This window comes from Oryzias latipes, chromosome 4 (assembly GCF_002234675.1).
Source record: "Oryzias latipes chromosome 4, ASM223467v1".
Lineage (NCBI taxonomy): Eukaryota > Metazoa > Chordata > Actinopteri > Beloniformes > Adrianichthyidae > Oryzias > Oryzias latipes.
Window position 1 is genome coordinate 21,544,835 of NC_019862.2, and position 23,079 is coordinate 21,567,913.

The 23,079-nt window shown below is 42.0% G+C and overlaps 1 protein-coding gene and 1 long non-coding RNA gene across 2 annotated transcripts; one reads left to right on the forward strand and one right to left on the reverse strand.

Moving 5' to 3' along the window:
• Positions 1-1,537: 1,537 nt before the first annotated feature.
• LOC101162674 (insulin-like growth factor-binding protein 3) lies at positions 1,538-19,904 on the reverse strand. The gene is made up of 4 exons (XM_023954396.1): positions 19,359-19,904; positions 17,386-17,627; positions 14,793-14,912; positions 1,538-2,735 (listed from the first exon to the last, which is right to left on the reverse strand). Exons 1-4 carry the CDS (start codon positions 19,720-19,722, stop codon positions 2,610-2,612), a joined length of 852 nt encoding a protein of 283 aa, XP_023810164.1. The 5' UTR covers positions 19,723-19,904; the 3' UTR covers positions 1,538-2,609.
• On the forward strand, positions 17,553-22,873 carry LOC105353971. Its single transcript, XR_002290002.1, has 3 exons — positions 17,553-17,655; positions 22,228-22,338; positions 22,427-22,873. It is a non-coding gene; the product is annotated as an uncharacterized LOC105353971 (long non-coding RNA).
• The last annotated feature ends 206 nt before the right edge of the window (positions 22,874-23,079 follow it).

Consider the following 23,079-nt stretch of genomic DNA (forward strand, 5'->3'; position numbering starts at 1 on the left):
TCACATTGTGATGTAGATAAGTGAGGAACTGTCCATTCCAGGAAGAGTCTGTGCTGCAAGCACAACCCCCAGGCTAACACATGCACACACTTTCGCCACAGAGCTAGTGGTGATCGGCAAAACACTTTCCTTTTCTATGCACATATGCACATCCATCTTTGCAAAAGTTTGGATGTTGTTTGTTTTTGTGGGCGAGACGCAGACACGCTGCCGAAGGCCAACTCTAGGTTAACGTCATGAAATGGGCGGCACCCACAAGGAGCGAAATTCGGTGCCCCCAGAAATTGAGTCATCTTACCTCCAGGTAAGAAAACAAAAAAATTACTAATATTTCATTTTTAAAAAATTGTTTTAATGTGCCAAAAGTGGTATATTGTCATATACTGTATATGGATTTAGTTTACTCTGAAAGGCTTAAGAATAGCATGATATAGGCCCTTTAAAATTGCATTGTGAAAATTTAAAAAACACCAGTTAGCATGAAAACAACCAAAAACCATTTCGTAGCTTTACCGCGGGGAATTTTTATATTTAAAGTCATCCATTGAAACAAACTGCAAATTTATAACAATCTTAAAAAGTGTTACTATGCTACAAGCCTAGTTTTACAAGTTTTCGATTAAAATATTCAAATACCGCTAGCATTTTTTTGTTCAGCTAAAATAAAAGATTCTTGCTAAACACGTAGTTACAGTCTGGCATGATTAATTTTTACATGTGTGCTTGGTTAAACAAGGGTTGGAAATTTGATACGAATTGAGCTGTTAAGTTTGTTTAAGTCCCCATATTCACCTTTTGATCCTTTGATAAGGGAACCGTTGACGGTGACTGGAATTAACAAAAATTCTTCTAACTGAACTCTTCGACCATTTACTTGATTAACGTAATCCCAACGGATTTGGAAACTAAGAATAACAGCTTTGCCCTGGCGTAAAGTTATTCTGTGTCAAAATTAGTTGATTTTTGTCAATTGCATAAACACTCGTGAAGTGTTGTTAATCAATTTCTTAGCTTCAGAGAAACGTAGTTGGAATTACGTTAACTGCATAAACAGTTAAATAGTTGCTGTTATTCAAAGACAGTCACTGGAGCTAAAGCAATGGTGCTAAGGGGTTAAACTCCAAACAAAATGTGTTTTCAACCAGCATCCTATGGCAGCCAAAGACCTACTTTATGAACAAAAAAAGGTTTTGTGTTTCTGGTACTTCTGTTTTTTCTAAATGGATTTGAAGGGACATGTTCCGGGTAAAACAACATTAAAGTAATTTCTGAATTCAAGAGGGAAAAGGCTCATTTGCTACCAACTTCCCTCTTCTTAATATTTTTTGTTTTTAAGCAGAAAAGGCACAGATGTGGAAATAAGCTAAAGTCAAAAACTGGGAGGGAACGAATTCTGAAATTCAGAGCCAAAAAAAAATTAAATATCCATAAAGATCTTTTTCTTTACCCTAAAGCGGAGTAGATGCAGCTCAAATTATTTATTTTCGGACTCTTGCTGTTATTTGTATTTATTTATTTATTTTAGTTTTAACTTTTGTCATTGGTTGAAAATAATAATAGAAGAGATAAGAAGAAGTTAAATTGGAAAGAAATTAATTGCCACATATTTAAATTTAACTGCTATTAGCTAGCTTGTAGCATTGTTTTGCTACATTTTTTCCAATTGTGCCTCAGATGTTGGTGGTTTCTGTTTCAATTCTGCATTTATAAATTTTCTTTTAAATTTTCTTTAGTAAATACTTTTAAAGGTGACAATAGGGCATTGTTGACTAAAATCATTTGTTAAGTTTCCTTTGAAGTTACTGTGATCTGTCAAATCTGCACCTGCTATCCTCGATAAAGTGCTAGCTAGTTTGAAGTGAAGACAGAAGAGGCTGAAGGGAAAGGGAAGCCAGGAAACGGTCAGCTTTAAGGCTTTGTAACTGCATGAGGCTTTGAGGAAAGGCCAACCATGCTCTCATCTTCTTTTATTTGTAAATGGACCCTGAGCCAGAGTGTTTACGTCTTTCTGCATTATTTAATGGAGCGGGGACCGGAGATGAGCATTTCCAAAACTGAGCTTAGCGACTTAAGGTATTTACACAAATAAACAGTTTTTAGGAGAGCACGCACTCACACACTATCTTGCATTGGCAGGCAGCTGTAAAAACGCAGGTTATGCAGGCGCTTGTGGATTACAAGACACACACACACACAAACAATAGAAAGATGGGGTTTTTTTGGTGGTGGTGGGGAGATCACAGTCAAAAACAAGTCCTCTTTAAGGTGAGTGGAAAAATCCCTCCTTCCTCTCCCTCTTAAAAAATAGTGCAGATGAAGGATTCTCTCTTTCCTCCCATACTCTCAGCTTTCAGCTTAATCTTTTTTTAAAGAAAGGATAAAGAGACAGGAGGTGGTGCCACACCCATTCGCCCTCACCTCCCTACCTCTCCGGCAGAAATGGGACCTGAATTCAGAAGGTCCAGAGCTCCATGAAATGTCTACATAAAAAACAAAAATCAGCAAAAAGAGCAAAGTGAGCTTTTTTTCTTTATCTCTTCCTTCTCTTCCCCATCCTCCCATCCCCATGCTTTTTCCTCTCTCCATCTGTGAGTCGTCCCTCCGTCCTCTCATTGGCTCTCCAGGTTGTAGCACTGCGTAGCACCCTGCTTACTGCCCTCATAACCAGGTAAAGGCTGCCCGTATTTGTCCACACACCAGCAGTGGCCCCGTCTCCTGCCTTTGGATGGACGACACTGCAAAAAACACACACAAAGAAAGTCACGACAAATCCGGCTTTAGCCATTTGTCAACAAGGAGAATTTTTCATCCCAACGCAGCTCCTTTAGTATCCCCCTTAAAAATACATGTGCACTTTATAAAAACACTCATATTTCTGTGGACTTATTGATTTTAAGATTGTTAGAGGGGCCCAGGACATGCCTCAGGGGAACGCCAAAGGGTACACCGCACCATCAATCAAGGAGAGGAATGCCTAGCTGCTTAGAGCTGTCTCTCAAGTTCTAATATTCTATCAGAGATAAACAACACAATGCAGCTGGTGAAAGATGGGATTTCGTATATCCAGATAAGCACAACCACTATGAGTTTGTCAGATTTATGTGCCGTGGTCTTCTGGGAGAGAATGATAAAAAAAAAATCATTTTTTCTTTTTTTTACGCAGGTAACGAGAAACACTCCTGGTGAGAATGAAGGAGTGTGAAGGCAAACATGGTGTTGCTAAAATATTTGCCAAGGCCGGTTGGAGGGCTGCAGGGAAATCAGCACTGCTATTCTGGGAAGCTGGCAGACACTCAAAATCATCTGGAGCTGATTATGGCCCACTCGTGCAGGAGCGTACGCATAAACACACACCAACGAACCCAAGGCGCACAAACAAGAGCTGTGTGCACTGTCCGCATACATACCTCCCACCTGCCTGCACACATGTATGCAGGAATATCCGATGTCCCAGAGGGGGGAGTGTGGAGGGGGTCAGGATTTGTAAAGTGACAACTTCATGCGCTCCATGAAATGGTACAATCGGTCCAGTCAATTTTAGGTGGACAACATACCAACCAGGATGGAGACTAATCGCTTTGTGCGACCACTAATTAATCATGGTCTACAACAGATTTAAATCTACCTTTTAAAAAATAAATAAATAAAAACTTTTAAACAGCGCAGTACTTCTGAGACTTTCACAGTGGGATTGCCAAAATAAAGATTCGTGTCAGAGCGTTGGCTCCTTAAAGGGCGAGGAGTGGAATGCCAGTGCGGCAATCTGAGCCCCAAGAATTTTTGTGACAACCAAAAACTAGAGTGACAAGAAGTTTTCAGGGATGACATCAGTGTTTTGGCACTCAAAGTCCCAAAGCAAATGGGAGTTTTAATCGTGGAAAACTGTTTTTTCACTTTAGTCACACTTAAGTTTGCCTTAAAATTTGACTTGCGGCTTGGGACTTGTGAACAGTTTTTATTAAGCAAACTCAGATTTACAACTTAATGTTCCAATCGGTCTTTTTCCTATTAGGAGAGGTAGTCTACCTTTTTTTTTTCACTTCAGCATTAACTAAATACTGATGGAACGAATGATGGGAAGTTTCTGTCGTCACCAAGAACCAATCGCAACAAACACTTTGAGCCTAACCTAAACACTTGTGGAAGAATAAAGCACAGGAGCATCTCACACATTTAAGTAACCCGAATGATCAGTCAGAGCTTTTAAGGACTTGCCTGACATTGATGAACGCCATGATGAACGCCGTTGTGTATCTGGCTAGTTTTATTAGGGCTCATCAATTCCTGTCCTCAAGATCCACCATGCTCCTTGTTTTTCAGCTTCCCTTCCACTATGCTAAATTCACTCAGCGGATCTGATCTTGGTAACCAGCAGCAACTTAAAACTTAGTCACAACTGCCCAAACCGGTGGATCCGAGCTGACTGTGAGTGGAAAATGGGCAAACCTGCACAGAGCATGCAAAATTGCAGCGGTCGTAGACTGTCGGTAAGCCCGTAGGGTAAAAAATGATCATTCACATTTAATGCTACCGGCATGCTTAGAGTAACAGGTCATGGATAACACTTATACAACACACAAGGGTAAAGTAAGGGTGAGATGCAGACACATTTTCATTTTTTCCAGCTCCCCCAAATTCCACTGACCGCACAAGGAGGCTGTTAGTTTTGTTAAAGTAATAAATGTGTAGTCATTGCTTGCAGCCTGATTGTTAGAAAGTCAGAGTATAGTTTGTGTGGGTCTTACATATCCCACGCACACACGGTGGATGTGCATTTGTGCAGGCTTGGTAAGGAGTCAGTATGTGGAGCTTACTATGGACTAGAGTGTCGGATAAGGGCAACATAAGACAGCAACACCTGTGTGAAACTTTTGAAAAGCAATCATGGAGGTCACATGTGCTGCCCTTGTTGTCAGACATCTTATTTTTCTAATTATGATTAACCCTTTGAAACTGTGAACAAATATTCTGATAACCATAGCATAAAGAACACGCTAACAAGTCAACTCAAGTCTTTATCACTTCTAAGTAACTTAATCCGTTGAATTCTTCATCGTCTGTGTCACTTTGGAACAATCTGCTAAACCCGGTTTAAGACTGAGGTGCTTCTTCTTCTGCGTTGTTGCCAGTAGGAAATACTAAGTAAGTAAGTAAGTCACACCCCCAGACAAAGTATGCAAAGAAAACGTGACTTATACTCTGAAAAATTCAGTAATCCTACTACCACTGCTTTTTTTTTTTTTTTAACTAATGTGTCACCTGTTTTTGTCCACATCCATAAAGCATTACAAGCAGGAGCTGCCTTGCAGACAAAACTCTCAGGAATTTAGAACTGCCACGAAGCTCCCCCTCCCCACTAATATTCAGGGGTGAGTAGACAGACAGGCTTTAGACTTTGACCAGGTGTCTGTTTCCGGCACATTCACGTGCGGCCTGACTGCACCATCAAAGGGAGCTTTATAGAGACAGAGGTCTCTTAAAAAAAACACTGCTGAAGGAGTCTGGGGGCAGAAAACAGCCCCACGCATTCAGTTCTCACACTAACATCAGCCAGAGATTCTTTTTCCCGTCTCCTCCTCCTTCTCATCTGTTTCACTCTCCTTTTTTCTTCTTCTTCTCCCACCACGTCACGGTCTGACTCTACAGACTGCTTCTATTTTAGCCCTGACCCAGCAGACGAGACTGCGGAGCCTTCACATTGTGTTCCTCAGTTCGCGGTGATAGAGTTCTGTGTCTGCTTTGCGAGTTTCAGGGTTTCACAGCCAACGAAGAAGCGGAGAGGAGAGGGAAGGAAGAGCAAAATGCGCACGTGTGCATTCCCCTGTTGCTTGGCTACCTTTGAATTTCCACTCAGTCTCTCTTTCATGTGTGAACAATTAGCAGTCATCTCGAGCAATCCTTCCTTTACTGCTTAGATGCACTCACTAACACACACATTAGGCAGAGCTATCACTTTTATGAGCTTCTTTTTCCATTGAAGAAGGTGTAATTTAGTCTATTCCATCTCTTGTAATTACCACATTGAACACAATAAGCTACAGCATCTGGAACCCTGAAGATACATCGTATTTCTATTGTCCTGAAGTACCAACTTAAAGTTCCAACGTGCAAAGGATAAAAGGTTGGAGTGTGGATTTATTTAGAAAAAAAAAGAAAACGCTGCTTATCTTGAGTCTATCCATACATTACCCACCTGTCAATCAACACACCCTAATATCAATGCAAGAATTTAAGCCTAGACAAAATTGAAATTCTAAAGTTACATTCACACTGTGATTAGCATTGTGCTTAATAAAAAGTCTATGTAAATGCGTGAAAACAAAAGTTTTGGGCTATCGCGTTCAAAACGCTGGCACTCATGTGTAGCTATGCAATTTTTTACGACCATTTTCGGGCTTTACGTATAAAATGTGTGAACATTGAACGTGCATCGCAAGTTAAACCAGGTTGAACTTGGATTTGGTCAGGCGAGTGAATGGCCAAAACTTTGAAATTTGATTAATAATTGTGGTTTGTACAGGAAATGAATCAGCGTAACTCTTCGACTGTTTACTCAATTATCGCAATCTCAACGGATTTACGTTGCAACACTATAAAGAATTTAACACGGAAGTGTTACATACCAACACAAAGCTGCTTTTCTCAGCTTTTAGAAAATGTTGGAATTATGTGGATTGCATTAACACAAACAGAATTATTTGTACAAGTGGCAAAAATACAACTTTGGTTACAAACCAGATGGAATGCTGAACGGTAATACTGAACACAAGTTCACACCATAAACTCTACCTATGGGAAATGAGCAAAGGTTGCTTGGTATACTGACGTCAGATTAGCTTGTTGTTTAGCTTGATTCTAGTCACCATATTGACTGAATAGGACATCATCAAACCCATTTAAGGCAACCTTAGAAGGTCACTGGATCGTGCCTTGTGATCAAATCTTATTTTTGACATTAAATAGTTAAATTTAAAAAGGCCAGAAGTATAGACTTTTCAGCTGTTGTATTTCTTAAAAGTAGGGGTGGGGCTGGGGGGGAGGGGGTGTTCAAATATGTTGGCATAATTCTTGACAAAGATTTAAAAAAATCATCAACACGAGCTACTTTAAGCATTAATATTAGCACCTCAGCTAAAATGAACGAAACTTTCGAAATATTTGCGGCCAGTGCTAATCTTTTTTCTTGGCAGCACGGGCTTGAAGGAAGGGTCACGGCTAGGGTTACGGTTAGGGTTGGGTTGATTCGTGCAACCAACCACATTTAGCCTTGGCCAACATGATTTTCCACCAGTTTTTGTGCTTGGTTGTAAATACATACGAATAACATCAGCCTTTTGATATTAATAGCAATAATGACAAAACTATATAAAATATGTATTTTTGATCCTTTTATTTTTACTGGCCTTCCACTCTGCTGCTCTCATTTGCCACCCCTCTTAGGTCTTCTACCCCCCTCTCCTATATAAAATGGTACAGCTACGCCCCTGCTTAGAAGTGAATGGATACCACCTATTGGTCAAACAGGGTAATGCGTTGGCTACACCTAATTACAAAGCAGCCCTGATTAAAATCAGAAATATTCCCTTCAAAATAAGGTTTATATCCGCGAACCAGAAAACCAACTAATTGTTTGAATTTAAATAACCAGAATAATTATTAGAACTTGTGTTTATCTTTTCCAGCCAATTAAACAATGCAAAAAAAAAAGAAATCATCCTTAACGAAACATGTACCTTTACACAGTCACAGTTTTTTTTACGTGTTCGTTTCCTCTTCAGGTGATAAAAAGTCACAAACAGAATTGTGAAGAATGTCTTTTAATGAGCTTACTGCTTTTGGCACGTGCCACCAAAGACTCTGAGCTGTGGGTCGGCTAAGACCTTGCGTCCAGCGTTCAGTGACTCACAGACCCAGCATTGGAGCTGTCACTAAAGAAAAAAAAAAAAACGCACTTTATACATGCTGCACATTTATAATGCGGCCTTTATAAGGGGGTGTATGCATGTGTTGTGCGTATGAATGCGTGCTCTTGTGACGCCGGCCTTTATAGCTAATAGCAGCGCCGTTGGGCTTCACGGACATTAAAAAGAGCCTGGTTTGACCACAGGATAAACACAAGCTTATAAAACGTGGCATGTGTTTGTGCGTATGTATAGAGGCGCGTGTATTTCTATAAAAGAAGGGTGCATCTGTGTGTGTTTGCCAATGCATTGCTTATAGCTGAAGGATATTGCTTTTTATTAAAAAAAATTCAAAAAAAGAATGAAGTTGAATCAAACTCCAGCATTAAAAAACGGAAATAAAAATTCTTCTAGATGAAAGAACCTAAAAAATGGGAGCTTAAATAGTGGGCTGTAGGTTAGAAATTACAAAGCTAAACTTAACCAGATGAGACAGAATGATTAAGGCTGGACTTGAGGGAAAAATAAACTATTAAACAGATCTATGGTTGTAGAACAAAGGGAGGAAAGGATGTATTTTTAGAGGTGGAACTTATTTTAATAGTGGTGTTTAAAAAAAAAGGCTGAAAGGAATGAGAAAAACAGAGAAATTACAAATTCATTAAATACACCGACGGCGAGACGGCAAAAACTGCAAAAGAGGTCAATTGAGACGGAAAAGCAGGAAGGAATAAAGAATAAGCTTAAAACAAAAGAAAAGTGGGATGTAACTGAGGAAGATTGAATCAACTTGCCACAAAGCTATGTTCACGGCGCACTTGGTAACGCGTGTTGAAGCGACCACTTCCAATGAAAAGTCTATATAAACGTACATGTATGCATGATTTGGCCTTCCATGTTCAAAACCTTTCCTGCGTAGCTACGCAAGTTTTTACTGCAAATTTCAGGCTCTATGTACAAAAGCCATGGCCATTGAACAGGCGTTGCTAGTTAAACCAGGTCAGACTTTGACCAATCAGGGTCTCTGATTTGGTTTATCTGTTGAACTCAGAAATGGTGACGAACCTGACAATGTCTGTTTGTTTTTCAAATATAGGCCACTCCACTGGCACGATGATAATCCACATTCGCCATTGCCAGGACGCTAACAATGAATCGAACCGTGCCCAAATCGCAAGACTTTGACATTTCGCACCAAGCCTCTTCCACTGTCGGTGGCAGACATGTGCAAGTAAACAGTAGAAAAAGAAAAAGAAGAAGTCCCTCCCTGCTTGTCCAGTGTGAACAGCATGGACTAAACGCATATTACACAATGCTTGTCAAAGTCTCGTTGTGTACTTATACATCCATCCGTCTATCCATCTGTCTATCTATACAACTATACAACCATTTGCCCATCTATCCATTCAGCCAACCAACCATATTTATCCGTTCATACAACCATTCGTCCATCCAGCCATCTCCACCCATCTCTGGAGTCTCTCCCAGTCAGTTAAGAAATCAAATCTCTTCAGTGTGTTGTGTCGTGGCGTACCGCAGGGCCTCTTCCTGGTTGGACAGGCACTATAACACCTCACTAAGGGGGACCAGGCTGGCATTTTTGCCAGACACCAACTCAAATGGCTCCTTTAGATGTGGAAGACCGGCATTCCAAGTATTCCAAGTTTTACTCGATCTTTAACCTCCCGTCATCCTGTCTTTCAGCTTCAGTCCTTCCACACCCCAAATAAGTGTCAGACACTGTACAGATTGGTCGTACTCATATTACAGCTTACTCATATTTTTTATTAGGCTACGAGCACAAAACAAGAGAAACAAATCACGCCGTTGGAGGCACTGCTCCTCCAACACGCTCAAATGAGGTGAAGCAATACCACGGACCAACGCAGAAGACATATAGCCTCTGGAGCTGCTGCTAAAAGTGATTCCGCCAGCGACAGAATCAGACGCTTGCAGTTATAAAAAAATCCCATCTGTGTTCTGTTTGAACACACACCTCGCCCCACAAAAACTCACATAGTCCAATCATCTGCGGGGAAATTGTCCTCTGCTGGAGTGTCAAATATGCTTAAAATTTTACCTTTTTTCCCATCTTAAGGAACTAAAAATCAAACATTTTTCAGTTAAAAAGGGAAAAAACATCTTTAGTAATTGTAATCAACACAAAAATAGTACCAGGATCTCCATATTATGTAAAAGCCTTTGAAAAAACAAAGTGCTTTCCCTCATTGAGGAGAAAAGGGAGCTGGTTCAAAACTTCAAGGAGGGAGACAATCTAGGCAGAGAGACAGAGTAAAAAATAGCTGTCTGGTTCTCCAAAGGTTGGGCCGTTATTATAAAGTCATTGTGGTCAGCATGTACGTTTCCACAGAGGTTTCTGAAGCACGCTCAATAAGTCAGTCCTTATGGGCCTGGTACCGTCGGCACCCAGCAAAGGAAGAGGCAGGCGTAGACACCTGGCGCTCATCCTCAACCCACAGCCTCCTCCTCCTCTTCCTCTTAACACAAGAGTACACATATGCGGACATCATCCTACCATTCACAACTTTCTTCTGGGCGATTCCTGGCCAAACAAGGAGGGAGAAGCAGCCAGGTGGGTGGAACAGCAGGATGGGCGGAATGTTGGAGCAGGCAAGTGGAACAAAAGGAATGACAGGAGGCAGGGCACAATAAGGGTAATAATGGGTGTTAAATGAGGAATAAGAAACGAGCAAAAAGGGAGCCTTTGAGGAGTCTAATGACTGGGTCAGAGCTGGGAATCCAAAGCGTGAACTAGGAAACCAATTCATATAACTGCTACTAAAAATAGTTTCTCTCTGGACTGTAGCTGAGGTCAGGCTACACTGCTCGAATTCTCTTACAAGCCACTCGTGTTACCCGCACATAGACGGCCAAACATGCTCGACAAACTTTTTTTTTTTCTTTTGGATGCAGAAAAAAAAAAAGATAGTCTTGGAAATTCAAGACTTTTGGTCTGGTTTGAGTGACAAGGAGATGTTCAGTCGGGAGATGGTTGTCAAGCTCCTCCTTTCATAGAGTAACCTTCATTTGAAACAAATATATCCTCCCTTACTTTAGAGGTGGTTCAAACTTCTTAATTATCTTAAGTTAAATTGTAAAGTTAAGGTTTACCTGGCTAATCCTAATCCGAGCCGCTAACTGCTATTCACAGTTTTTTTGCTAATGATGTCCCGCAGCAGTCCTGTACTGCAGGGACCATTCAGTTTTTGCAAGTCTTCTTGGTTACTGTGTCTTTGCATGAAAATATTCAGATGAAATGTCACACGCCACAAGATTAAGTCTACAACCACTACCAAAGTTTTGTTGACCTGTGACCTCGGGAAAAGGCAGTCATTTTTAATTCCCCCCCCAAAAAATTCTCTTGTTCTCTTGTTGCTTCCACACTTTTTACTGGAATATTGTAAAAATGTAATCCCTGGCTCAAGCGTAACAAAATAATATGACATACATACGATATGAACATATTGGGAATGGGGGTGTGGTTCACAAAAAACGTCCGTTGCCAAGGAGATCCAAAATGTACTTTTCCGATTCTTCTAAAACTAACATAGACCTATCCGTCTATTTTAAAAATAAAATGATTGCTATGGAGATAAAACCAACAGAAAAGCAGCCATTTTAACAAAATTGTCTTATTCATGAATTAGTCACGTGCAGCTGTAACCAGAGAGGTGGGGGCAGAGGGGAAGGGTGGGGGTCACTTAGCAGCCGCTCAGCCAATAGAAAGGGGGCCATGAGGGTGGAGGCGGGTAGCATTTGCTTGCCATCCAATGCTGTTTGATTTATTCTGGTTTTTTTAGCATTTGTCTGTTTGACGACTTGCTGCCCCACATTAGTCCGGGAAGGGAAAAAATAAAATTAAGAATAAAATTTAGAGGAGCTTTGTACTATTGTAGTGATGCAAATAAGAAAAATATAAAGTCACTTGCCCAAAGCTTCATCCATGGCTGTGTCCAAATACCCACCCTAAGCCCTAACTACTGAAAAACAATAGAGTGCGGACTATGTAGTGCCCTGGATTTTAAAAGCAATTCAGACACAATGCTCACTACTTTTTTTGTGACAACCATTTATAAATCCACTGAGTTCTGAAGATGAAAACGTTGATGGTTTAATAAAAAAAATACATTCAAATACAATTTTTGCTGCTATGCCCAAATCGCGCCACAACCCTCAAATGGCACTGTTGCTGGACTGATGTGCCACACCCCACGCTCAAATCCCCCTGCAAGAACTCTGATCGCATCGGTACATTACTTACATTGAAACTGGACCTTCTACGGTGCAAATCACATTCAGTTTTGAACGCAGCTTTACAAAGATGTGACATTGAACCAACTTAGAGGTCTATTGAACAGAATGTAAACCTTTTTGATCCCATTATACACCCTTGTTCTATCTTAGATGACCCCACCCTTACTTTGACGTGTTCTCCCTACCATGACAAAGGTGGATAAAGGTGGAAAGATTTCATGTAATCCATGGACACCAGTGAAGATCACAAATCATTGAAAAAAAAAGGTTCAGAGCACTGTCTAGTGGGTCTAGATGACCCAACTCCCAATGTTAAAGTGCCAAGGATAGCACAAGGGTTAAAAGAAAAAAAGAAAGCAAGAATCTAGTCCAAAAAATGGCCTACACATTTTCTGGAGGCTTTTGCAAAGATTATTTGTGCCAAAAATTAGGATTTTTCAGAAATAAAATATATAAACTGAGGAAGTTTGTTATAAAACAAGTAAAAGTCACATTTGCTCAGTAAGCAGAACAAACAGGCATGACAGTTGCTGTATCATGACCAGTAAGGTCATTCCAATGTTAGGGATGAAATAGGCCTAAATCAATAAAAAAACACTTGTTTTTGTTCTAATTTGATGTCCAAATTGAATAATCATCAGCAAAAAGATGTAATATTGATTGCAATGAACAATAGGTCTTGAAAGAGAGATTTAAAAAAATAAAAACAGTCTGTAATTGTGCCCATTTCTGTTTTAAAGTTGGATAATTTTACTTTAAAGGTGAGAAGTGTACAGCAACCTCCTTAGTGAGTCCTTGGTTTACCAACTAGGCTAAAGCCACTTTTGATTTTGAATGTGCCTCAATCAGGAAGTTAATTGATTAATTCTAATTTATATTAAAGCTGTCATGGACCTATATTGCTGCAATCACACTGGGCATGTGACGTTCTTGAACGACTGTTTTGCCAATGGATTTCACACTGGACAAGCAGGGAGGGGCTTCTTCTTTTTCTACTGTTTACAAGCGCATGTCTGCCACAAACAGCTGTAAGAGATTTGGTGTCACATAACTCTGGCCAGACACAATTTAATTTCTCCTTTGTGGTCAATTTTCAAACGGTTGGCACTTCCATAAATGAAAAAGGATGCCATCCATGCATCACAAACTAATCAGAGTCTCTGATTGGTCCAAATTTGACCTGGTTTAATTTTCAACGTGCGTTCAGCGGCGGCACGTTTTGTATGTAAAGCATGTAAACGTTAGTAGAAACGTACGTAGTTAACCCTGAACACAAGAGTATTGAACGTTGAAGCCCGAAAAATGCATTTACTTAGACTTTTCATTGGAAATGGCTGTCACAACGCGTGATACCGAAGGCAGTCTGAACACAGCTTTAAAAGTGGTATCCGTCATTATTACAATGGGTTTTCTTTCTGGTCGAATGGGCTTTTATTCAAACACTTTTAGTTGAATTTGAGCTGCTTCCCACAGCTCTTTCATTCCTAAGTGTTGATTCTGCTCAGTGTCTGCACTATAGTTGGGACTTTCACTTTCAACAAACTCAGCAGTTGGCTTTCATTTCCCTAGAAAGATGTCAAAAGAGAATACGTTTTCAATCAGATTTGCTCTATGCCTCAGATAACAGCAACAACCTTTCACCTGTTTGGGCATAATTCATAATTCATTTATACATTTATACCCCCCCCCCAAAAAAAAAGAAAAGAAAAAACAGAACTGACACTTTCAAGGACAACGTTTGTGGAGTACATCCCAGAAAGAAACAGCAAGCGTTTGGCTTTATTAACAGTCACAGTAAAGCCACGGTTGAAGGGCTGCTGGGAAAGGAGTAAGGGAGATGATGATCTTGTGTAAATCAACGGCTTTAGTTGACTAATGGCCCTTCGGTGGGGGGTTTTTAGTGACTCATATGTTTCTGAGAATAGGCTTCAGCTCCGTGGAATCCTTCTGATGAGACTCTCAGCTCCTTCAGACCGGATGGTGGCGTTCATTTGATACCCCGCGTGTCTCAGCGAAGCCCCACCTGCCTCCGTCCAACCAGCTTCCCTTCCAGAAGTGTTCGCTGCCTCCCTGTGTCCCCCCCCCCCGTCTTTTAAAGGCTTTGGGTGGCCCCAAATCCTCTGAACCACGGACGAGAAAATCTAAACCAGCGACGGCCTGTTTATTTTCCTTACCTCACCGAAAGCACCCCACACCCATTCGACCCCCCCCACCCCCACCCAAAACTACCGCCATCAAACAAGCGCCATCCTTGCTGCTACATCTACTGTACCACACACACAAGCACACACACACGCCCAGACCACATTCTTACCTCCCTACCCCCCACGCTCTCCCACACCACAAACACACCTGACCGACTTCACTTCCTGCGAGGCATGAGTCAGACGGCTGCAGCGCATTTACCCCAGTAATACATAGTTATTAGCCATTCTGATAACATACTGTTGATGTGGCTGTCAGGGAAACCTGGGATATGCAAAAACTGAGGGGGGACAGCAGGGGTTGGGATGTGTGGGTGGTTAGGATGAGTCTTTGAGGATTCTTTAGAAGTGTTCTGACATGCGGTGGGTCTGTTTCCACGTCTACAGGTGTGTGTGTGTGTCAGCCTTTCACCTGTCTTTTCTTGTAGAAGCCCTTTTTGTCACAGTTGGGTATGCGGACGCCTCTCGGGTTGAGGATGTTGGTGATTTTCAGGTTGCTCATGATGCTTTCCATCTCCCGACGACACGGCCCCTGGAGGCGCAACACAAACCACAACAAAGGTTGTCAGAACATGTATAGCACAAATTAGTAATGTAACGATTGATTCTGGAAAGTTATCAAACGCTTGATCTTTTATTTTTAGCAAATAGGGAAAAACCTGACAGATGAGGGACTAACGCCTTCAAAAATCAGGCTGGAAATCCTGCTGGTGGGTCCAGATTGAAGAGCTTTATCCCTCAAATGAGATGTAAGCCGTGTACAGAAGTGGTACCCTCTGACACAAAGTACTTGTAATCAAACATAATCGTGTCTAAACAATGGTTAAAAAAAAGAAATCCTGTGGAGCTCTGCGCCACAAATTGCAGAGCATGGCAATGTTTTGTCGTGTTTGGACTCTGCGTTTCTGCCGCACGTGCTTCGCATCAGTACCACCTACTCACTGGCTGACAGCTGTATGCATTTCTGCCGGCAGCGTACGGCCAAGGTAGAATGAACCGCTATAGCTTTGTTCAAACAACACCATCAGCTGTGCCGTCTGCACGGATTTGTGTGCAGACATGACCACCGCTTGTTCCCTTGAGTTACCATAGCAAAGACACTGGTATCGTAAACACAAGCTAGTCCTGGGGAGCTTTCGGAACAAATACACAAAAATCCCTGCTGTGTTCTTCAGACGTCAGCTATGCAACCAGAAAGATGCTTCAGGTTTTTATGCCTTTCTGGTTTGGTTTAACAAGGGGAACTGGTGATTCTAAAGCTACGCTAACACCACCCTTGGCAACACACGTTTAAGGAGCCACCTTCAATGACTAGTCTATGAAAACGCACGTAAATGCGTGATTCAGGGTTCCGGGTTCAAAATTGTTGTGTTCAGGCATAGCTACACAAAATTCTGTGACCATTTTTGGACTCTGCGTACACAACTTGTGGCAATTTAACGCCCAAGTCAAGTGGCCCCAAGCCTCTTCCAACTGTAGGTGGCGGACATGTGTTAATAAACAGCAGAAAAAGAATAAGAAGAAGTAGAAGAAGAAGAATCCTTCAATGCTCGTCCAGTGTGAACACCATGTGCTGAACGCGCATTTAGCATGTTCTTGAACGTGTGTCACATGACCGGTGTGTCCTTAGAGTTCTAAGTCAAAGTTGAAAACATTTCTCACCACTTTGTTTGTCAAACAAAACAAAGCACGACATGAGTTGAGTGGATATTATTGGATTTTGGGGAATTGTTGCGTAAAAACATTGCCAAGTTTACCATGCGACTCATCCTCGTGGGAGGGTCGTTTCGCTGTGGCTACCCCTGATGGGAGAAGCCGAAAGTGAAAGAAGAAGTTGCGATCAACACCAAGCAACAACCTGGGCACCTAGTTGGGTAAATTACCCCAGTCTGATCTTTAACTCAGCTCACTGGCTCCACATTTTAATGCTGCTTTCAGGGGGGGGCAAGAACTTGGAAAAACTGTTCAGAGAAAACACGGAAAGGAATGTAGCCTACCATGTTGGGAAATCCTTTCCAAATTATTTCATCATTTCTTTGTCGTTCCAGGGTAAAAATAATTCTGTCCAGATGGCACAATAGTCGGTTGCAAGATAATTTGTTCAGGTCAGAGTTTTTGAAATTTGTTATGTCAATTTGCCAGAAATGTCAAAAACAAGCGACTATAGTCTATTGATTTGCTCATCTTATTGTATTGTAATTCCTAGTGGTTGTTTGAAGAACTGCAGGATGTGGCTACTCAAGGGTTGAACAATTTTGGTTCACCTGTTGCTGAAAACTTAGGTTTTTACCAAAAGTGGTGTTTAATCTGATTGAATCAGATTTTTTTAAAATCCCAAACGGGACTCGACAACAGTGATACTGCAATCAGTCATCTACTTAGTCTTGTTTCCAAAATCATTCATCCATAATGAGACCATTTATTAAATCTGCCTGAACTTTTTCAATCCTATTGGCTCATTCACCAATAAATCCACTTGAAATAATGAGAGCTGGACTGAATGACCCCTCCCTCCTGGGGTTCCAAACAGGAAGTACCTGCTGGTTCCAAGCCAAAATCCCATAGACTTCTAAAATAAATAATTCGCTATTACTCAATCATTCTATTTGAATGAATCATTATTATGCTCTGATACCTTTTTTAACATATTCTTACTAATCCTAATTTTTTTTAAATAAATGATCTCTTCTATAAAAATAACAAGAGTCGCACCCCCAGTCAAACTGCAAAGAATCTGTGACTTATACTCTGAAAAACACGGAAATTAGTTAATTAAAACTATCCTTAATTTCAAAATTAAGGAAAGTTTAAGACAGGTTTGAGACGTTGAGCTACCAACTTTAGTTGGTAGAAACTTTTTGAATGGGTCCTGTCAAATTGACGTTTTGTGATTCACAGAAGCAAATATATGCCTTCTGCAGATGTTTTGAGACATTTTATGAAACTCCTTTGTGGGGCACAACGTTTGTCTGGATCCACCACACGTTCGTATGCGCGTCACTTACATATTCACTCTCCCGTTTGCTCTCCAGGGAGAAGTTGTGCGTGTCTGTATTGACTCCTCCTGCCACCGGTTCCACCTTGTGGCTCTGTCCCCTCTTCTTCTCATTCTTTTTGATGAGGATGTCGTGCAGCGGAGGCCTGGTGTTCACCATCTTCCCGCCACAGTCCACTGTCGCCGCACCGGGGAACACCGTTACTGTCTGGGTAACGTTGGCACCGTCCTCCATCTGATTGCCCAGCTTTTCTGCGTTCGACAAAAGAAACCCATAAAGGTCAGAGTCAGTATTCGTGCTAAGAATTTGTGAGTCATTTCTTTGGCACCCCTATGGGGTTACAAAACCCCTATAAACTTGTCAGCTCTATCCATATTTGACAAGATGATGAGATGATTCTCCGGTCTAAAATGAAGATAGCATATAACATCATTTTCTCAGCCTCAATTTTTTTCTGAAACCTCAACCTCAGCATCCCGCGGCTTATAAATTACAAAAACATAAAACGATCTCTGCCTGCTGGGCCTTTCAGTCATCTCTGCTGAGACGTCTGGACTCAAACAGACAAAACAAAGTTAGGTCATTGCCTTGTGGGCTTTTTTGGAGCCAGAGATGAAGCCAAGCAATAAGCAGAAACATGACGATTACACGTCCACAAACTTTCCACCAAGAGATAGACCAGCAGGGACTGGAAGTAAACAAGACATCTGAAAAGAGGAGGAGAAAAAGTTGGCTGTGTTTGTGCAGGGTTGGGCAGGGAGATTAGGGTAGGTAAAGTGGAAGATTGGGAAGCAGACATATTAATAGCCTCTGGCGCTGGCAAAGTTTCCTTTCAAATCGTTAAAGACAGAGCAGAGTGGGAACCACGTGGTCAAGACCAAAAGAGGAGGGTGCTTTTTTTTCTTCCTTTTTTTTCTCCATTCTGCAGAAAAACTAGCTTGACCAGACGAACACAGTATCTGTCACCCGCCCAACCACACCACCACGTGGACGCAGCCAGACCTAACCTGGAGAAGCAGAAGAAACCACTCAGTGGAAGTCTTAAAAGACTTCTATGGGCGGTGTTCAAAATCGTTTTACTTGAGTGTCTTCCACATAAACACATTACACAATTTGTTTGTAAAAAAAAAAAAACAGCTCAGGAGTAAACAGCACAAACTGTGGTAAGGAGAGCTTGTTAATGTCTGGGAGGAGTGGAACCACCAGGATGCAATGAACTGCTCTGACCAACAGGGGAGTCTAACATCATTTTCATCCAGAAGCAGCCCATCTGTGGATGCAGAGGTCTTGCAGCAGCGTCCCAAGTCACATTTATTTCAACCCGACACGAGGAACGACGTCAATGGTGCAGGGCATGAGGTTTTATGCAATTATCTTCCTGCCACTCATCCTGCAATAAAAGTTAGGAAAAGTGCAGGTGATTGGTGGAGGAGGTGGCGCTCCACACATGAGCGGTGCGCTCTGTTCGCATGACCAGTCTGAAGTCAAGGACAGTCCACCCCCTCTCCCCCTCACATATCTGAGACTTTCTTGCGCGTTATCACTTTAATTTTCAGCAGAATTTTAGAGTTTCTGTGCGTTTTTTTTTCTTATCATAAATCTATTCAAAACCTCACAATCTTTTTTTGTGCGCTTTTACGCACTTATCCAAAGGTTGGCGCCTGATGGAATAAAAACGACAGTGTTTCTGCAAACTAAAGTAATAAAAAGACAACTTTCCACCTGCAGTTGTCTGAGCTCAAACTTTCAGAAGCCTTTTTTTTAACATGGTTGCGCACTGTTCACAAACACATCTCTACTTCCAGTGCGCATGCATGCAGCGCAGGTTTGCAGAGCGTTTCTGCGTATGCTTCCAGAAAATTGTCCCCCTTCAGTCTGTCTGTGCGCAGAGCAAAACCTGCTCAAAGAGGAGAGAGTCGCTCTGAGGCTGCGCCTGAGCGCATGTCCGACGCGCAAATCAGGGGCAAAAACGTCGATTTTACCTGCTTTTTGCGCCGGCACGAGGAGGCTCTTGAGTTTTGTGGACGCGGCGCTGGTACACACCCCCCGTCCTTCCAGCAGAGCGAGCAGGGGTCGACTGTCCCCAGACAGAGGCTGGCAGGTCAAGCCGGAGCCGCAGCGCGCCGTGTACACTCCACACGCCTGCCCTTCTCCGAGGGCGCACGTCATGCAGCAGCCGCAGCCGGGCTCCCTCACCCTCTCCGCGCAGTCCTTGGGCGGCGGCTTGCACTGCAGCAGCGCGCTGGCGTCGCACGGCTCACACCGGACCACCGGTCCCACCGAAGCGGCGAGGCGCGCGAACGCGGCCAGCGCGGCGGCAAGGCACAGCACGCAAAGACTGGGCATTGTGGGGATGAAGCAGGTCACACAGGGACAGAGTGGGAGTTGTCACACAGGCTTAGGAGAACTGTCTGTGACACGGCGAGGCGACTAGCCTTCTCCATCTGTGTTTTCTTTTGCGCGAACTTCTCGTTTTATACAGGGGGGTAGAGGAGCCAACAAGTCACACCCTCCTCCGTATGAATAATGTAAGCAAAGAGCCCCAACATGAGGGACCTCTGCATCCAGTCCCTGGAGAGAGTTGGCCCAAGTCCTCACTGAATCAGGACTTTTATTGTGAAAATCTCCATATTTCACAAAAGAAAATCAGAAAAAGTTTGCGTCCATGGAACAGTAGATTTTAAAAAGAAAAATGGTCAACCTTTTTTACTGCAGCTGACACAACCTTACATAACGCCTTTGGTTTGATCTCACCAGCAAACTCACAAAAGAAGGTTCCTTTCATGTGATCTAAAAATAGTCACTTGTCTGGCCTACTCCTGATGGAGATTTGTGCCACTGCTTAGTGGTGGTATGACTGTTTTCTTTTGAGCTAAATATATATTGTATATTCACTTAAAAACATGGTTGAAAAGTCAAATTATTCATTTAGTCTTCATTTATTACCGCCAATGCACATAAAAACCATATTTTATTATTATACTAGTGCAGCACAGCAGATCACGGGGTAACTCCCTCACTGATTTCAATTTTAGCCGGTGAAATTCCCAAGTGCGTCAGCTGTCCTGCTTGTGTTGTTTACTAAGACAAAGTTTCAGGAATTCATTGGAAATTGCAATTGTGGGCAAGACAACTGGTGCGTAGTAAGCCCACCCCTACTTCCAACCATCCATCTGTTCACACTCTTTCCCACTAGCTTACAGCCCTTCACATCTCCAACCTAACATTACCAGGGAAACAAAAATGGGGAGCAATAATGGAGCAATCCAGCCACGCAGTTTTGAGTAAGATGCCAGCTCTGATGAGGAAAACAAAGATGCCAGTTGTAGCTTCAAGATCACAGCTACACATTTCTTCCAACTGAATCTTTTTGTCTGCTTCTGATTAACCATGATTTGAAAAAAAAAAAGGAATACTCAGAAATGTCATTTTAATCTTAATTTTCTTTAAATATGCACTCCATCGTGAGAACAATTGCCACAACAACATGTTAAAAACACGAAACACAATTTTCATCGAAGTGGGTCTTGAAAAATTATTAAATAATAACTTCCTACATTTTTAAAGATGTTCAAAATGTGTAATTTTAACTGTGAAGAATAGCCGACTCCTGTCTTTTTTCTGAAATATTAATAGGAAGCAGTGGATGCAGTTTGTTTTTAATGTACAGAAATATGAAGTTTTAACAAAATTCTTATTTGGAGATGACAGTTTTTAACAAAAGTTTACAGAAATCTTGATAACACCTACATTTTCTGTGAACTGAAAGAGGAAGAATCACTCTTGCCTTACAGCAAGAAGGTCCTGGTTCAATTCCTGGCTTGGGGAGGAGTTTGCATGTTTATCATGTGCATTTTTTCTCTGAGCACTCCGGCTTCCTTCCACACCAAAAACATTCTTCATTGGTTGATTGGTGTCTCTAAATTGCCCCCAGGTGTGCCTGGGAGGGTGAGAGTGTGAAGCTGCAACAGAGCAGCACCTTCTTTGGGGCATACCCCGCCTTCGCCCAGCAGTAGCTGGGCTGGCTCCAGCAGCCCCGTGACCCACAAATGGATTCAGCGGGTTTGAAAGACAGATGGACGGATTCTGCTGAAATTGTACAGCAGAACACAGGATTGACTTACTCACTGAAAGGAATTTCTCAGTGTGCTTTTAAAGTATTCAATTGTAATTACTTTTGAATTACAAAGAAGCTCAAAATGTGTCAAATGTGTCAAAATTCGCTTTAAACTGTGAAACATGGCTGACTTTCTTTTTCCAAAATGTATTATTATTTATTTATAAAATACCAAAGAGCAGTGGATGAAGTTTACTTTTGATGCACAGAAACACCAAAGTCAAGGATTGGTTTTACAGTCTTTGCAGTGAACAGTTTTGAGTAAAGCTTAATATGTAGATGGATTAGCCTAAAATATTTCTGTGAAATGAAAAGGGAAGCAGAATTCTTACCTCACAGTGAAAAGGCCGTGGTTCAAATCCTAACTGAGTCCATTCTGTGTGGAGTTTCCATGTTCCCCCCGTGCATGCTTGGCTTTCTCGGGTCACTCCGGCTTCCTCTCGCAGTCCAAAAACCTGCTTCATAGGTCAATTGGTTACTCTAAATTGTCCTTAGGTGCGAATGTGTGTGATTGAATGACTGTGCTTCATCCAACTGTAGCTCTGATAGGTTGCAGCAACCTGTGACCCCAAAAAGGATGGATGAAGGGGAAGCCAAGAATCAGCTGTCTTTGTAACAAATATTGCAGTACAGTTCTGTCAAATCTGAAAATGATCTTTTGTTTTAGTACAGTTTTACTGTTTTTATGGCAGGCAAGATAAATAATCTCACAATTGTCATGGTGCCTCTGTCAGCTTCTCCCCCTCCCCTCTCTGCTTGGCCACTGATTCATCACAGCTGCGTCCACTCTACTCATCAACCGACCAGACCTTCTTAAGGAGCTCCAGGATCATCACTCATCGCCAGTTCGTTAACCCTGATGGTCTAGTCTTACCTCAGTGTTCATGCCAAGTATCTTAGTCTTTCTCTCACGTGTCTCTATCCTGTGTCCAGGACTCTCATGCCCACGAGTGGACGCCCCGAATCAGCTACAACCGAGCAGAACTTCACCCGAAGCTACCAACCTCTCCACAGAGCTTCATCCAAATGCCAAGCCTCAAGCCCGAGCCACAGCCGAACCTCCAGCCACGTCAAGAGCCGCAGCCGAAGCTTCTCTCTCTTCGCGTGCCACCACCGAACCGCAAGTCACGCTCCGGAAACCTCGACGGTTCTCCTTCCACGCCGCCCAACTGCCACAACTAAACAACTTACCACTGGAAATAAATAAATTCCATTACTTACCTTCACCTTCCTCCTGTCTTCCTTCCGGGTTCCAACATCTGGGTCTGCCTAGTGTAGTTGCCATGACAACAATGAAAGAACTCAGACCTGCTGAAAAAGGAACATTTAACTTTAATGACCTCTAGTAATTTGGTTTACCTTTCTGCTAGAGGTATAATGATTCGTTTTAGCAACAAATGGATTCATATGATAATTTGTGGTTGAACAATCCAATTTTGGCTCAGAGACTCAGAGATAAATACCTGGGTGCTGAACAGTGCAGGTGAAGTTTTCCACATTCCTTTGTTCTTGCAACATAATCAAGTGTAAATTATATATATGTACAAACAAAGAAGTAAACAAGAATTTTTGGCAAATTCATTCAC

What these genes read in the sequence shown, in the direction of transcription:
- LOC101162674 (XM_023954396.1), bottom strand. Translation starts at nt 19,722, where the DNA reads ATGCCCAGTCTTTGCGTGCTGTGCCTTGCCGCCGCGCTGGCCGCGTTC. An exon ending in GCAAACGGGAGAGTGAATAT is followed by an intron (nt 14,913 to 17,385) that starts GTAAGTGACGCG and finishes TTGCGCCTCCAG; the next exon opens with GGGCCGTGTCGTCGGGAGAT. An exon ending in GCTTCTACAAGAAAAGACAG is followed by an intron (nt 2,736 to 14,792) that starts GTGAAAGGCTGA and finishes TGTTTTTTGCAG; the next exon opens with TGTCGTCCATCCAAAGGCAG.